Below are 18,041 nucleotides of genomic sequence, written 5' to 3'. Positions count from 1 at the left end.
CGTCGTGCTGTTTGTGCACGTGTGCTAATTACAGCAGAGAGACGTCCTTCAATTTTTAAAATGTAAACAGTTAGTGATAAAAGCACAGCAGCCCTCACATTAAATATCAGGAGGACTTTATGACCGACTCCTGCTGAACTTATGACTCATCCTCATACCTTTAACCAGCAGCTGTTCAGTCACGACTCATGAAAGACACTAAAAATCTGTTTGAGATCTCAGAATCAAAGCTGAAGCAACAGAATGGGGATTTAAAGTTATAGTTTTGTGTTTTGGTTCAACATGCAGCTGCTTACTTGGTCCTCTGAGCGGTCTCATAAAGTTCAGACTTCAGTTTAGATCTTGGTGATCCTCTGACCTGAACCAGTGGGGGGGTCCTGTTTCTGGACTGGAAACTAGAGCAGACTGTGTGTTTCGGCTCCTAAACCATCAACTGATCTACTGTTACGTCTGAAATCTGTGGACCCTACTGAAACTTTTAAAGAGCAGCGCAGGACTTATTTATACAGGCTGGATCTTAATTGGTGGGTTTTGGTGTTGTTGTGAGGCTCTTTCACATCCTTATACAGAAAGGTTCACGATGAATACGTTTTGCTTACTTCCAAACTCGGGTAACTTAGAGGGACACCCCTCCCCCCTCAGGAGTCAATGCTGATGTTACCTGAGCACCTTCTGTGACCTGCTCTACCTTCATCTCTTTCACTTCGTTGCATCATCCTCCAACCCCCCCACACTCGGAGCAGGAATCTGCCGTCTCAGTTATATCTGTATGTGTGTGTGTTACAGTATGCTAGCTATGGTGGATGTTACAGGCGTTCAGGGTCTATTTGTGGCTGCAACCTGCCTGCGTGTGCATGGGACATATTATTGGACGGCTTTCAGTTGTTGGTTGGCAGCAGACGGAGCATCCTGTTCAGTCAGATGGAAGAAATTTCCGCCCATACGGAGTCGTAGTAAACCCAGCAGTGTGTACGCGGGATTCCAGCTCCTCCTCGGGTTTAAATCTGGAGCTGTGATGTCATCGCAGCTCACTGCGGGCCTTCACAGATTCACGTTGCCTCGCAGCCTCTCAGGCATCCCCCCAGCGCCACGGCAACAGACGAACACACTGCGAAACAGGAGTCTTCATTTAAAGGTGCACGTCTGAAAAGTTCAAAGAAGATTTGGATTCTGAACCAATCAGAAGTCCTCCAGTAAAACAACAGTCAATCAGCTCACCGATTGATCAATATTCATCAATAAAGAATATAATCAGCTTCTCATTAGATCAATCAGAGTGAAGATCAAACTCTGATAAAAGCACCAATTGATCAGTCAGTGGATGGCTGGTTGATCAGCTGTGATGCCAAAAAGCAAACTGAATGATTGATCAGGTAATCAATGAAGTAATAAGCAGATGAGTCAGTAAAGGAGCTGCTTTGGTTCACACTGTCTATAAAACAGTGATGTTGAATCTGCTCTTTTGTGGTTCTGTTGCATTTCCTTTCCTTTTTTAAGTTTTAAAATTCAAAGTTTCCCTCCAGCTTCTGTAAAAGTCTGAACAAAGAGGCAGAAGTGATGATTTGGACCGAACCTTCGTCTCAGAGCTGGTTCTGTAACGGTGACTGAAGCTGTTCAGACTGTAAAGCGATACAGATTGTTTACCTCGTCCACTTCTAAATGTTTTATTCAAAATAAAGATAAAACTTTAAATATTCTGGAAACACATGAACGATTAAGAAAGACTCATGAGACAAACTAAATGTATTTCGGTGCCAGCTATTTTCTGGCCTTCGAAGCTCTGCCAGTCGGCAGAGTGACTCAGTGACTCAACACTCGTACAAATCGTCTCTTTTCAGTGTTGCAGTAGTTTCAGAATGATTAACAGGCTCCCACATACTCAAATAACCGAAGTTACATCCAGCAGAAGCCTGTCTATCTCATCTATGACTGGCACATTTTCAGAAAACTGAAATATCAGCATGCTTCTACCCACTGATGTTTTACAATTAATAAGAGTTTATCTAGGTCAGGGGTTGGATGACATCATTAAACAAAGACAGCACACTGAGTCACATTTATCTTTTATCCACCTTCTCCAACAATAAAGTCTTTGGTAAAAAATATCAGGGTTTATTTCAGCTGCTTTCATGAGCCAAATGAGATGGACCTAACTGGTCCCTTATCTGTGGAGACTACAGAGAAACATGGACCAACCCTTTAACTCCAGTTTGATGTGGATTTAGTATCCTGACATTCACAGTTTCAATGAGAAACAAAGACGACAAGCATAAAAAAATCAGGGAATTGGGGTATTTTTGCCGAACTGATTACTCAAAAATTGATTGATTTCATTTTTACGACAGTTATGTTCAGATGTTTTGATCCAGAGACCTGATCAGCTTCATTTCTTTATATTTTATATAAAAACAGGAAGCAGCTGCAGAGATTCACTGAAACATGTTCAAACATGAACATAAACCCAGAATCTGAGGCAGAAACAGAGTTTTTTCTCAGTTCTCAGCAGCTTTAAAGTGAATCTCTGGTCTGAGCTCCTTTATTCTCCAACACAGCCTGAACCCTCTGAGACAAGCTTTCTGTCATTTCTTTAAGGAGTCTTCAGGAATAGTTCTCCAGGCTTCTTGAAGGACATCCCAAAGCTCTTCTTTGGATGTGGGCTGCCTTTTAAAACAATTTAAAATGGCTTCTTTGCTAAGTTGTCTGTTCTGTGTCGACACAACACTGGTTCATCCCTTGAGTTAGGAGCCTTTTTTCTGCCTGAATGCTTCATAGCTCAGAGTTAAGTGGCTGAACAAAGAAAAAACACTGAAAATGCTCAGGAACAAGGACTGAAGATGAGTGAAAAATCAGAAAATGTCCAAAGAAAAACTCTGAAAGAGCTTCAGAAAGCTGCAGAACTGTTGATCAGGACACTTTAAAGGTTTCAGAAAGCTGCAGAACTGTTGATCAGGACACTTTAAAGGTTTCAGAAAGCTGCAGAACTGTTGATCAGGACACTTTAAAGGTTTCAGAAAGCTGCAGAACTGTTGATCAGGACACTTTAAAGGTTACAGAAAGCTGCAGAACTGTTGATCAGGACACTTTAAAGGTTTCAGAAAGCTGCAGAACTATTGATCAGGACACTTTAAAGGTTACAGAAAGCTGCAGAACTATTGATCAGGACACTTTAAAGGTTTCAGAAAGCTGCAGAACTGTTGATCAGGACACTTTAAAGGTTTCAGAAAGCTGCAGAACTGTTGATCAGGACACTTTAAAGGTTTCAGAAAGCTGCAGAACTGTTGATCAGGACACTTTAAAGGTTACAGAAAGCTGCAGAACTGTTGATCAGGACACTTTAAAGGTTTCAGAAAGCTGCAGAACTATTGATCAGGACACTTTAAAGGTTTCAGAAAGCTGCAGAACTATTGATCAGGACACTTTAAAGGTTTCAGAAAGCTGCAGAACTGTTGATCAGGACACTTTAAAGGTTTCAGAAAGCTGCAGAACTGTTGATCAGGACACTTTAAAGGTTCCAGGAAGTCTGAGAGAAATTAGGACTGGATCAGGACTCTAATTATCCAAATTGTGTCTATATAAGGATTTAAAATTCAAATGTGTGATAAATATTTTCAGCGTGTGATTGTTCTTCTTTATAGACAAAATGCAGATTTCAGTGAATAAAAGAAGAAAAGAAGTTTCTGTTGTTGTGTCCTTTGTGTTGTTTTGAACTCACTGAAGTTGAAGCTCTGCTGATTCAGTGTTTTGTGTCCTTATGGCCTCCTGCTATCTTCTGTGTGTCTGCAGGTAAACGTCCTCACCAGTGTCAGATCTGTAAGAAGGCCTTCAAACACAAACATCACCTGATCGAGCACTCACGCCTGCACTCCGGAGAAAAGCCGTACCAGTGCGACAAGTGCGGGAAGCGCTTCTCACACTCCGGCTCGTATTCGCAGCACATGAACCATCGCTACTCATACTGCAAGAGGGAGGCTGAGGAGCGTGAGGCCGCTGAGAGGGAGGCCAGGGACAAAGGAGCTGGAGGCCTGCTGGCTGGTGGTCTGGAGCCCACCGAGCTGCTCATGAGGACGGCCTACCTGCAGGGGCTGGGGCCTCTGGGATACTCAGACCCAGAGGACCAGCAGGAGGACGGTGCAGTCCTGAGGAACAGCAGCGGGGGAGATGAAGCACGGGAGGAGAGGGAAGTGGACAGCAAGACATATGAGGAGGTGACAGACAGACAGGAGCCAAGTTTCAGGGAGAGAGAGGGGGATGACGAGGAGGAGGGCAACGGGAGGAGTCAGATGGACTCACCGAGGGATGAGGAGGGCAAAGACTCAGTCCAGCTAATGGAGGAGAGTTCACGAGAAGGGAAGACAGATGGAAAGTTAAACCAGGAGGACTGATCCAGAGATAGAACCAGAAAAAGAAAGTTTTGTTTGTGGTGTTGGCTTGTTCCAGTTCTTGCTTCATCACCGGCTGAGAGACCAATCACAGCGAGTCTGCTTTAGTGAAGGGACGCGGTCCATCTGTTGGACCTTACACCGAATTAGTGTTTGACACGGCTTCTCTAATCAGGTCATAAAGGCGTGCTTTACCTGCCACGCTCCTGGTACCCATAGAGAGTTTCTTCGTCCCTCACCCACATCCAGCTGAAGGAACAAAGAGCGTCTGGTAAAAAAACCCATTCATGTTTCACAGGAGTCGAATCTGCATCAACAGGCATAACAGAAAATACCGAAGTTAAATTTTCACCTCAGATTTATCAGGTTCTGTCTGAATATTTTCTGAAGATTAAAAAGCAACTTTTTGCTTGATCATTTTGCCTAAAAGTTTTGAAGCTTTTCCTTTTATTTTAATTTTTACTCATTGTCATTTTCTGCAAAGTCTCAAAGTTCAGAACCTAAAAAAGTCTTTTTACTGGTGTTGTACAAACTCTGAAAATCTGGCTTTCGCCAGTAGCTCCACTGGTGTAAGACGTTCATGCTGACACCAATGAATGAGTTATTGTGAGGCTGTTGGAGCTGACAGCGGACAGAACCAGACGATGGTTTGTTCAGGTTTCCAGCGTTGAACACTTTCAGGTTTAATGGTCCCTTGGCTAGCTGCTAACAGTAAATAATTACTAACTGGGTTTCCAGATTCCTTCTTAGAAACAGGGGCAGTCAAATTTCTCTCAGAAGCCCAGTTTGCTCTGATTGGTCAGCCCCAGTGGTCTGATCCGTTCTGCTTAAATTGTACGTAGAAAGCTTTTCCTACAAAACCCCTTTTTCTTGTCACTGTTTCTCCAGAAACTGTTTAGCATGTGACATGTAGCGTGAGACACATCATATTGTTACACATTAGGTTGGATTTTAATCGTACTTTTGTCCAGCTGCCCTCAGTGAACAGAAGACGTTCACAGTAAAGCTGAACTTCCAAAACAACACGTTACGAACCATGACCGACTAGCTTGTTAGCAGTTAGCCAATAAATTACATGTTTGAGAAACCCAGAAAAATGACCTTTTCCCGTTGCATTAAGGTTCCTCAGATAAATCAGAGCATTACTGAGTTACTTTTGTTTTACTGAGTCTCAGACTGAACCTGATAACTTAAAGGGCACAAAAACGTCATGTAAAGTTTCCACAGGAAGTTGAATAACATTGAGTATGTATTGTTAGCTGTGATTGATTATTACTGTTAGGATTAGCCGTCTGCGCACCTGAAGCAGTTTAGTCTCTCAGCAGAGACGCCACACGATGAAGCTGGGTGGGACTGTTTCAAAGTCCACATTATGCAAAAAAAGATAATAAAATGAAAGAAGAAGTAATAATGATTATCATTATAGTGAAATGAAGTTACGCTGTTTTTAATGTACAGTATTATAAAGGCCTAAAAGCTGTGTGGTGCTAATGTTCTTAACTTTGTGTCTCGTTGTATCCAAAACCCACTTCAGGAAATTGCACTCGCCTCCCCGAATCACTACAAAATAAAAAAAAAATGTAAAAAGAGGGAACGAAGCCTCAAACACTCAGTCACTTCCTGTCAGTGTTATTGTTGTATTTTGTCTCCTTTTACTGTGATGTTTTTATCCTTTTTATTACTTTGCCAACTAACCACACAATTTTGGGCCTCCTGATTCTTTTTTCTTTATGTGAAGGAATATTTAAACCTGTGTGATTTTAAAATAAAATGTTGATGTGAGTCTTAAAAAGGAGACGGAGGAGGGTGAAATGAAAGGGCTCCGTTTTAAAAAGATGACAATAGAAAAGGACAGAGCCTTTTTATTGTGTTGAATTTTTCTCCAGAGAAAGCCTTATATGCAAACCTTTCACCTGTGCCATCCCTGTACAGTGTCAGCCTGTCCTTTGCTTCAGTATTACAGTGAATATCTCATCCTATTTGATTCATCAGTATTTGCATAGATAGATGACAGTTTGTTAGTTTACATGTTTGTGCAATTCTCTGTATTCTTTCTGTTCCACGACAGTATTTTTGTCAGTATTACTTTTTTGTTTTGTTGAATTTTTCCAACACAAGTTTCACTTTTTCTGTTTTTATTTCAGAATTTGCCATTTTATTTATGTGACTGATTTTATATTCCTAATTTTATTTATTTCATACTGTAGTGTACAGTATTAGTTCCTCACAAATAGATATATTTAGTGAAATGGTTCTGTCATTGACTATTGGAACAAAAATATGAATAGAAAGCATCAATGATGTTTGGAGCATTTTTCCTTTGTTTTCTTTACGTTTTCTTTACTTTTGAAACTACTGGAAATTCTAAATTTGGGGAAATTTTGATACAATGACAATTGTGAAAACACTGTATTTTTGAGAATTAAAATACCACTTAATTCATCCCATCGAAGAGGTGATGAAGGACTGATGATGATGAGGAAGAGGATGATTATGAAGGAATTCCTGAAATGTCTGAAGGATTATTATTTTAATTTTTTAATTTCTCTTGGAAATTACCATGCTTGAATAAATGTAGCCAAATTAAATTTTAATAAAGCTGTGTTATTCTTCTTGTACAGCACCTCAGCACTTCTGCTTGATTCATTAACACCACGATGATGAGGAGGAAGTCTGTTTTTAGCCTCCTCATGTTACCGTCACATTTCTCTTCAGTCAGATCATCGCTTAGTTTGATCTCATGAAGAAGCAGTGACCCATGAAAAACAACCATCCAGTAGGAAACTCTGAAAGGTCACGGACTTATTAACAATCTGTATGTGCTGCTGCTAAAACCCACCTTATAATAAACTAAATCCAGAGACTTTTTGCCAACCAGAAGTTCTGACAGTTACAACTACAATCCCAAAAAGTGGAGACGCTGTTAAAATGTAAATCATTTTCAAACATCGACATTTCATTCACAATGAAACATAGAAAACGTATCAAATCTTTAGCATTTTATGAAAATGATCAGCAACAGGTCTCATAAATGTTGGGACAGCTCCATGTTTCCCACTGTGTAGCATCTCGTCTTCTTTTAACAACATCTGCAAACATCTGGTCCTGAGGAGAACAGCTGCTGGGCCTCTGGGAGAGGAATGTTGTCCCCTTCCTGTCTGATAGAGGATTCCTGGGTCTTCTTCGTTGTATGTTAAATGTTTTCAGGTCAGGCCAGCACCCGGACTCTTCTACTGCAAAGCCATGTTGTTGGAAAGGATGCCGTATTTCCAGTTAAAGAGGCACTAATGCCTCCCCATACCATCAGAGATGCAGGCTGTGAACTGATAACCAGCTGATGGTCCCTCTCCTCTTTAGTCTGGAGGCTGCAGCATCAGGCTCTGATCCATCTGACCACTGAACAATTTCCCACTTTGTCTCAGTCCATTTTAAATGAGCTTTGGTCCAGAGAAGACGGCAGTGTTTCATTTTCACAACTTTGCAAAAATTTCTCTCTAGTTTGGATGTAGTTCACAATGTGACTTAAATTTACTGATAAAGCGTCTTATCATTATTATTATGACAAACCTTTTTTGCCACCTTCCTCTGGTCTGTAATGTGCTCATGCAGAATTAAAATGTATTGGCCTCTTGTGATCATTACATTTTCCCAGAACAAGTTCATGAACGTAAAATGGAGAGATGTCTTTTTGTATTAAATGTTGATTTTAATAATTAAAAATGACAACATTAATGAAACAGAAAGAGGACATACTTTATAACTGGGAGGGGGGGCGGTTTGGATTTTATTTCACATTTACAAGAACGGCAGAATAAAACAGGGACGGAGACGTTTGTACGTGATGACGTCATTGTGGTACGTGTGGCGTGGCCTGAAGCCGGCAAATGCAGCAGTTCGAGGTGAGTGTCACGCTGTTGGTAAACGAACCGAGAATAAGGCCGAAGCTGTCCGCTGTCTGTGCTCCGGTGACCCTGATTGTTCTCCGCCCTGTTGCCGGCGCAGGGTGGGAGGTTGAGGCTGTTTGTACCGGGAGGAGCACAAACTGTTAGCCGCTAGCTGTTAGCGTGTGTTCGGTTAACGGAGCTGAAAGCACCGAGTCCCGAGTTATTGTTCCGGGAAGTTGACGGTGATGTGCCCGTACTACGGCTCCGTTTATCACATGTAGAGGAACAGTACTCACTGAGTAAATACCCTGATGTACTGTGGCAGTGCAGCACGGTGCACTTTACTTGCTCCCAGAGTATTCCTCTGCACCACTTCCACTGTGAAAACTTCCTGGAATCTTGAAATCGATTGTTTGAGAGTATTTTAGTGTATGTGTGCATGGCGTTGGAACTACTAGATGCACGAATCCCTGTGGAATGAATAAAGTATCTATCTCTATGTATATAGTTCTGAAGTACTTTCTCAAAAGAGAACTAAAGTAAAGTTGGTGCAGCAGGAGACTCCATCAGGTGTTCTGTTTCTTTAACAGGGATGTAAACAGCTGATAAACCCTTCAGTCTGTTTGGAAAACATTCATCATCTGTTGGATGTTCCACAGACAATCCAAGAAGGTTCCTGACATGCCCCAGAGGTTCCACAGACATATCTGACAGACGTTCCACAGACGTTCCACAGACATATCTAACAGACGTTCCACAGACATATCTAACAGACGTTCCACAGACATATCTGACAGACGTTCCACAGACATATCTGACAGACGTTCCACAGACATATCTGACAGACGTTCCACAGACATATCTGACAGACGTTCCACAGACATATCTGACAGACGTTCCACAGACATATCTGACAGACGTTCCACAGACATATCTAACAGACGTTCCACAGACATATCTGACAGACGTTCCACAGACATATCTGACAGACGTTCCACAGACATATCTGACAGACGTTCCACAGACATATCTGACAGACGTTTCACAGACATATCTGACAGACGTTCCACAGACATATCTAACAGACGTTCCACAGACATATCTGACAGACGTTCCACAGACATATCTGACAGACGTTCCACAGACATATCTAACAGACGTTCCACAGACATATCTAACAGACGTTCCACAGACATATCTAACAGACGTTTCACAGATATATCTAACAGACGTTCCACAGACATATCTGACAGACGTTCCACAGACATATCTAACAGACGTTTCACAGACATATCTGACAGACGTTCCACAGACATATCTAACAGACGTTCCACAGACATATCTGACAGACGTTCCACAGACATATCTGACAGACGTTCCACAGACATATCTAACAGACGTTCCACAGACATATCTAACAGACGTTTCACAGACATATCTGACAGACGTTCCACAGACATATCTAACAGACGTTCCACAGACATATCTAACAGACGTTCCACAGACATATCTAACAGACGTTCCACAGACATATCTAACAGACGTTCCACAGACATATCTAACAGACGTTCCACAGACATATCTAACAGACGTTCCACAGACATATCTAACAGACGTTCCACAGACATATCTGACAGACGTTCCACAGACATATCTGACAGACGTTCCACAGACATATCTGACAGACGTTCCACAGACATATCTAACAGACGTTCCACAGACGTTCCTGACATGTTCCAGACGTTCCACAGACATATCTAACAGACGTTCCTGACATGTCCCAGACGTTCCACAGACATATCTGACAGACGTTCCACAGACATATCTAACAGATGTTCCACAGACGTTCCTGACATGTCCCAGAGGTTCCACAGACATGTCTAACAGATGTTCCACAGACGTTCCTGACATGTTCCAGACGTTCCACAGACATATCTGACAGACGTTCCACAGACATATCTGACAGACGTTCCACAGACATATCTGACAGACGTTCCACAGACATATCTAACAGACGTTCCACAGACGTTCCTGACATGTTCCAGACGTTCCACAGACATATCTAACAGACGTTCCTGACATGTCCCAGACGTTCCACAGACATATCTGACAGACGTTCCACAGACATATCTAACAGATGTTCCACAGACGTTCCTGACATGTCCCAGAGGTTCCACAGACATGTCTAACAGATGTTCCACAGACGTTCCTGACATGTTCCAGACGTTCCACAGACATATCTAACAGATGTTCCACAGACGTTCCTGACATGTCCCAGAGGTTCCACAGACATATCTAACAGACGTTCCACAGACGTTCCTGACATGTTCCAGACGTTCCACAGACATATCTAACAGACGTTCCACAGACATATCTAACAGACGTTCCACAGACGTTCCTGACATGTCCCAGACGTTCCGCAGACATATCTAACAGATGTTCCACAGACGTTCCTGACATGTTCCAGACGTTCCACAGACATATCTAACAGATGTTCCACAGACATATCTAACAGACGTTCCACAGACGTCCCTGACATGTTCCAGACGTTCCACAGACATATCTAACAGATGTTCCACAGACGTTCCTGACATGTCCGAGACGTTCCACAGACGTTCCTGACATGTCCCAGACGTTCCACAGACATATCTAACAGACGTTCCACAGACATATCTAACAGACGTTCCACAGACGTTCCTGACATGTCCCAGACGTTCCACAGACATATCTAACAGATGTTCCACAGACGTTCCTGACATGTTCCAGACGTTCCACAGACATATCTAACAGACGTTCCACAGACATATCTAACAGACGTTCCACAGACATATCTAACAGACGTTCCACAGACGTTCCTGACATGTCCCAGACGTTCCGCAGACATATCTAACAGATGTTCCACAGACGTTCCTGACATGTTCCAGACGTTCCACAGACATATCTAACAGATGTTCCACAGACATATCTAACAGACGTTCCACAGACGTCCCTGACATGTTCCAGACGTTCCACAGACATATCTAACAGATGTTCCACAGACGTTCCTGACATGTCCGAGACGTTCCACAGACGTTCCTGACATGTCCCAGACGTTCCACAGACATATCTAACAGACGTTCCACAGACATATCTAACAGACGTTCCTGACATGTCCCAGACGTTCCACAGACATATCTAACAGATGTTCCGCAGACATATCTAACAGATGTTCCACAGACGTTCCTGACATGTTCCAGACGTTCCACAGACATATCTAACAGATGTTCCACAGACGTTCCTGACATGTCCGAGACGTTCCATAGACGTTCCTGACATGTCCCAGACGTTCCACAGACATATCTAACAGATGTTCCACAGACATATCTAACAGACGTTCCACAGACGTTCCTGACATGTTCCAGACGTTCCACAGACATATCTAACAGATGTTCCACAGACGTTCCTGACATGTTCCAGACGTTCCACAGACATATCTAACAGACGTTCCTGACATGTCCCAGACGTTCCGCAGACATATCTAACAGATGTTCCACAGACGTTCCTGACATGTTCCAGACGTTCCACAGACATATCTAACAGATGTTCCACAGACGTTCCTGACATGTCCCAGAGGTTCCACAGACATATCTAACAGACGTTCCACAGACGTTCCTGACATGTTCCAGACGTTCCACAGACATATCTAACAGACGTTCCACAGACATATCTAACAGACGTTCCTGACATGTCCCAGACGTTCCGCAGACATATCTAACAGACGTTCCACAGACGTTCCTGACATGTCCCAGACGTTCCGCAGACATATCTAACAGATGTTCCACAGACGTTCCTGACATGTTCCAGAAGTTCCACAGACATATCTAACAGATGTTCCACAGACGGTCCTGACATGTCCGAGACGTTCCACAGACGTTCCTGACATGTCCCAGACGTTCCACAGACATATCTAACAGACGTTCCACAGACATATCTAACAGACGTTCCACAGACGTCCCTGACATGTTCCAGACGTTCCACAGACATATCTAACAGACGTTCCACAGACGTCCCTGACATGTTCCAGACGTTCCACAGACATATCTAACAGATGTTCCACAGACGGTCCTGACATGTCCGAGACGTTCCACAGACGTTCCTGACATGTCCCAGACGTTCCACAGACATATCTAACAGACGTTCCACAGACATATCTAACAGACGTTCCACAGACGTTCCTGACATGTCCCAGACGTTCCACAGACATATCTAACAGACGTTCCTGACATGTCCCAGACGTTCCGCAGACATATCTAACAGATGTTCCACAGACGTTCCTGACATGTTCCAGACGTTCCACAGACATATCTAACAGATGTTCCACAGACGTTCCTGACATGTCCCAGAGGTTCCACAGACATATCTTAACAGACGTTCCACAGACGTTCCTGACATGTTCCAGACGTTCCACAGACATATCTTAACAGACGTTCCACAGACATATCTAACAGACGTTCCACAGACATATCTAACAGACGTTCCACAGACATATCTAACAGACGTTCCACAGACGTTCCTGACATGTCCCAGACGTTCCACAGACATATCTAACAGACGTTCCACAGACATATCTAACAGACGTTCCACAGACGTTCCTGACATGTCCCAGAGGTTCCACAGACATATCTAACAGATGTTCCACAGACGTTCCTGACATGTTCCAGACGTTCCACAGACATATCTAACAGATGTTCCACAGACGGTCCTGACATGTCCGAGACGTTCCACAGACGTTCCTGACATGTCCCAGACGTTCCACAGACATATCTAACAGACGTTCCACAGACATATCTAACAGACGTTCCACAGACATATCTAACAGACGTTCCACAGACGTTCCTGACATGTCCCAGACGTTCCACAGACATATCTAACAGATGTTCCACAGACATATCTAACAGATGTTCCACAGACATATCTAACAGACGTTCCACAGACGTTCCTGACATGTTCCAGACGTTCCACAGACATATCTAACAGACGTTCCACAGACATATCTAACAGACGTTCCTGACATGTCCCAGACGTTCCGCAGACATATCTAACAGACGTTCCACAGACGTTCCTGACATGTCCCAGACGTTCCGCAGACATATCTAACAGATGTTCCACAGACGTTCCTGACATGTTCCAGACGTTCCACAGACATATCTAACAGATGTTCCACAGACGGTCCTGACATGTCCGAGACGTTCCACAGACGTTCCTGACATGTCCCAGACGTTCCACAGACATATCTAACAGACGTTCCACAGACATATCTAACAGACGTTCCACAGACATATCTAACAGACGTTCCACAGACGTTCCTGACATGTCCCAGACGTTCCACAGACATATCTAACAGACGTTCCTGACATGTCCCAGACGTTCCGCAGACATATCTAACAGATGTTCCACAGACGTTCCTGACATGTTCCAGACGTTCCACAGACATATCTAACAGATGTTCCACAGACGTTCCTGACATGTCCCAGAGGTTCCACAGACATATCTAACAGACGTTCCACAGACGTTCCTGACATGTTCCAGACGTTCCACAGACATATCTAACAGACGTTCCACAGACATATCTAACAGACGTTCCACAGACATATCTAACAGACGTTCCACAGACGTTCCTGACATGTCCCAGACGTTCCACAGACATATCTAACAGACGTTCCACAGACATATCTAACAGACGTTCCACAGACGTTCCTGACATGTCCGAGACGTTCCACAGACGTTCCTGACATGTCCCAGACGTTCCACAGACATATCTAACAGACGTTCCACAGACATATCTAACAGACGTTCCACAGACGTTCCTGACATGTTCCAGACGTTCCACAGACATATCTAACAGATGTTCCACAGACGGTCCTGACATGTCCGAGACGTTCCACAGACGTTCCTGACATGTCCCAGACGTTCCACAGACATATCTAACAGACGTTCCACAGACATATCTAACAGACGTTCCACAGACATATCTAACAGACGTTCCACAGACATATCTGACAGACGTTCCACAGACATATCTAACAGACGTTCCACAGACATATCTAACAGACGTTCCACAGACATATCTAACAGACGTTCCACAGACATATCTGACAGACGTTCCACAGACATATCTAACAGACGTTCCACAGACATATCTAACAGACGTTCCACAGACATATCTAACAGACGTTCCACAGACATATCTAACAGACGTTCCACAGACATATCTGACAGACGTTCCACAGACATATCTGACAGACGTTCCACAGACATATCTGACAGACGTTCCACAGACATATCTAACAGACGTTCCACAGACATATCTAACAGACGTTCCACAGACATATCTAACAGACGTTCCACAGACATATCTGACAGACGTTCCACAGACATATCTGACAGACGTTCCACAGACATATCTAACAGACGTTCCACAGACATATCTAACAGACGTTCCACAGACATATCTAACAGACGTTCCACAGACATATCTAACAGACGTTCCACAGACATATCTAACAGACGTTCCACAGACATATCTGACAGACGTTCCACAGACATATCTGACAGACGTTCCACAGACATATCTGACAGACGTTCCACAGACATATCTGACAGACGTTCCACAGACATATCTAACAGACGTTCCACAGACATATCTGACAGACGTTCCACAGACATATCTAACAGACGTTCCACAGACATATCTAACAGACGTTCCACAGACATATCTGACAGACGTTCCACAGACATATCTGACAGACGTTCCACAGACATATCTAACAGACGTTCCACAGACATATCTGACAGACGTTCCACAGACATATCTGACAGACGTTCCACAGACATATCTAACAGACGTTCCACAGACATATCTAACAGACGTTCCACAGACATATCTAACAGACGTTCCACAGACATATCTGACAGACGTTCCACAGACATATCTGACAGACGTTCCACAGACATATCTGACAGACGTTCCACAGACATATCTGACAGACGTTCCACAGACATATCTGACAGACGTTCCACAGACATATCTAACAGACGTTCCACAGACATATCTAACAGACGTTCCACAGACATATCTAACAGACGTTCCACAGACATATCTGACAGACGTTCCACAGACATATCTGACAGACGTTCCACAGACATATCTGACAGACGTTCCACAGACATATCTGACAGACGTTCCACAGACATATCTGACAGACGTTCCACAGACATATCTGACAGACGTTCCACAGACATATCTGACAGACGTTCCACAGACATATCTGACAGACGTTCCACAGACATATCTGACAGACGTTCCACAGACATATCTGACAGACGTTCCACAGACATATCTGACAGACGTTCCTGACATGTTTCTGAAAAAGGGTGACCTGACAATCTCAGGTCATGCTTCCACTTTAGTTCAAATAAACCCCTAACTGACCACTTTCGACTTACTCTCTCTTAATTACCTCTTTTTTAATATAGTTTGGTAGTTTTTGATACTATATTGGAGTTTTCCAAGTTAAACAGGAAAGAAAAGGGGTTTGTTATGACATGAAATGAGTTTTACACATATTTCTCATAGCCCACATTAGGTTTGTTGTACAATTACAGACACCATAATTCTTCTGTAAAGTGATCTCCCACACAGGAAGTTCGAGGCAGCAGGATGTCTGGAAGGTTTTCTCTCTCAGCCTCAGACAGCTTTCAGTCAGTAACTGGATTCTGCTGCTATACCAGGACACGGACGCTGGTCCAGTTAGATGGACCGGTTCAGCTGGGTCTGCACCTGTGTGGTGAATTGAAATAAAGCCATTCAAAGAAACATTATGGAGTTCCTGAACTCTTTTATCAACCTTGTCCTGTGGTCGAGGTCAGAGGTTTCATCACCTGAGCCCAAAGTACGTAACGGACATTCATCACAGTTCGTACTTCTGTGTTCAGCATGTATAGTAAGGGGAGAATACACAATAATTCCTCTTCGGGAGGTTTTATCTGTACAAATATCTCTGTTCAGGAACTTTATGTTTGGACTTCCTTTGACAGAGGAAGAAGACTGAACCCTCAGCTGTCGCTGCGATGTTGTCCTCTTTAACGCCAGCCTGTATTCGACTGCTTTTCTGAGCTCCAAATTTTTATTACAAACACGTTTGTCAAGTTCTTGGAGAGCAAATCAGAATTATAAAATTTTTTCCTGGTGGATTTATCCCGAGCGTACATGTTCTGGTCACCATACGAATGATCGCTGCATCCAAAGTTTAAAGAAAACATTTTTGCACAGTTGAAACCTGAATACATGATACGTGTATAATGCATAATACATGTTTTCAACGTCAGAAACTCCACAAAGCAGGTTTTATTTGATACTTAAAGCTACAAGTCAGCGACACATTTAAAGCATGTGGAAAGACACCAGCCTGACTGACAAAGACACCTGGAAACAGCAGGAAATCAATGAGTTCTCTCATGAACAGACAGAATAACAAATGACAGGATTGACCTGCAGCTGGCATCAGAACGACCCTGAACAAGGATACGATAAAGTAGAACCACTGTCCTCCTGCGCCACACACCGCCAGAGTCTGACCGGAGATCCTGGAGGTGATGGTTCCAGGATCCAACAAGCTTTATTCTGATGTTTGCTAATGTCCACGTTATAAACGGGACGGCTGCAGCTGGTGAACATCTGGTACTGAGCCGCCACTTTCACTTTTTATGCACTTTAGTCGGTCCTGGACATCGCGCTGAGGACAGTGTGGTCCGGTCCTGCCCGGCCCGTTACTGGTGCTGTATGTCTCTTCTTGTGGCTTCAGTGCAGGGATCAGGCAGGTGGCCTCTTGTTCTCCAGGCTTCTGGATAGAGAACCAACAAATCGATTCATATTAAATGGTGAGGAGAGCTTCAGCCTTGTGGACCATCAGACGTTAAAGGAGCTACATGTACGCAGAAACCTTTATAACTGCCTCCACCTGTGGAGACACAGCAAACCTCCACCCAGTCGGGTGAAGTCCCTCTTTGTGACCTCTGATCAGATCTGAGTTTGAGATGAGTTTCATTTGCACTTTGACCTCAAAGGGCTTCCATTAACCCTTCAGACAAACATCAGTTTGGATTTTCACCTGAATGTGTGACACTTAATATCAGACATTTATCTTAGATTAATATCAGACATTTATCTTAGATTAATATCAGACATTTATCTTAGATTAATATCAGACATTTATGTTAGATTAATATCAGACATTTATGTTAAATTAATATCAGACATTTATGTTGAATTAATATCAGACATTTATGTTGAATTAATATCAGACATTTATGTTAAATTAATAGCAGACATTTATCTTAGATTAATATCAGATATTTATGTTAGATTAATATCAGACATTTATCTTAGATTAATATCAGACATTTATGTTAAATTAATATCAGACATTTATCTTAGATTAATATCAGACATTTATGTTAGATTAATATCAGACATTTATGTTAAATTAATATCAGACATTTATGTTGAATTAATATCAGACATTTATGTTGAATTAATATCAGACATTTATGTTAAATTAATAGCAGACATTTATCTTAGATTAATATCAGATATTTATGTTAGATTAATATCAGACATTTATCTTAGATTAATATCAGACATTTATGTTAAATTAATATCAGACATTTATCTTAGATTAATATCAGACATTTATCTTAGATTAATGTCAGATCTATGTATTACAGAGATTTTTAACCA

General features: G+C 42.6%; 1 protein-coding gene across 4 annotated transcripts in view; it reads left to right on the top strand.

Annotated features, from left to right (window-relative positions):
* Window positions 1-7,002, top strand: part of zeb2a (zinc finger E-box binding homeobox 2a) — a 61,401-nt gene extending 54,399 nt beyond the window's left edge. For all 4 annotated transcript variants that reach the window (XM_072397603.1, XM_072397602.1, XM_072397604.1 and 1 more), the window contains one exon: window positions 3,784-7,002. In XM_072397603.1, coding sequence (XP_072253704.1) covers window positions 3,784-4,382 — 599 coding nt within the window. In that variant the 3' untranslated portion in view covers window positions 4,383-7,002. The remainder of the gene's footprint in view (window positions 1-3,783) is intronic.
* Window positions 7,003-18,041: the final 11,039 nt, after the last annotated feature.

The sequence above is a fragment of the Leuresthes tenuis genome, unplaced genomic scaffold, assembly GCF_036924035.1.
Source record: "Leuresthes tenuis unplaced genomic scaffold, fLeuTen1.0.hap1 SCAF_12, whole genome shotgun sequence".
NCBI lineage: Eukaryota > Metazoa > Chordata > Actinopteri > Atheriniformes > Atherinopsidae > Leuresthes > Leuresthes tenuis.
Note: the sequence above shows the minus strand (reverse complement) of the source record. Positions and strands in the feature narration are given on the sequence as shown.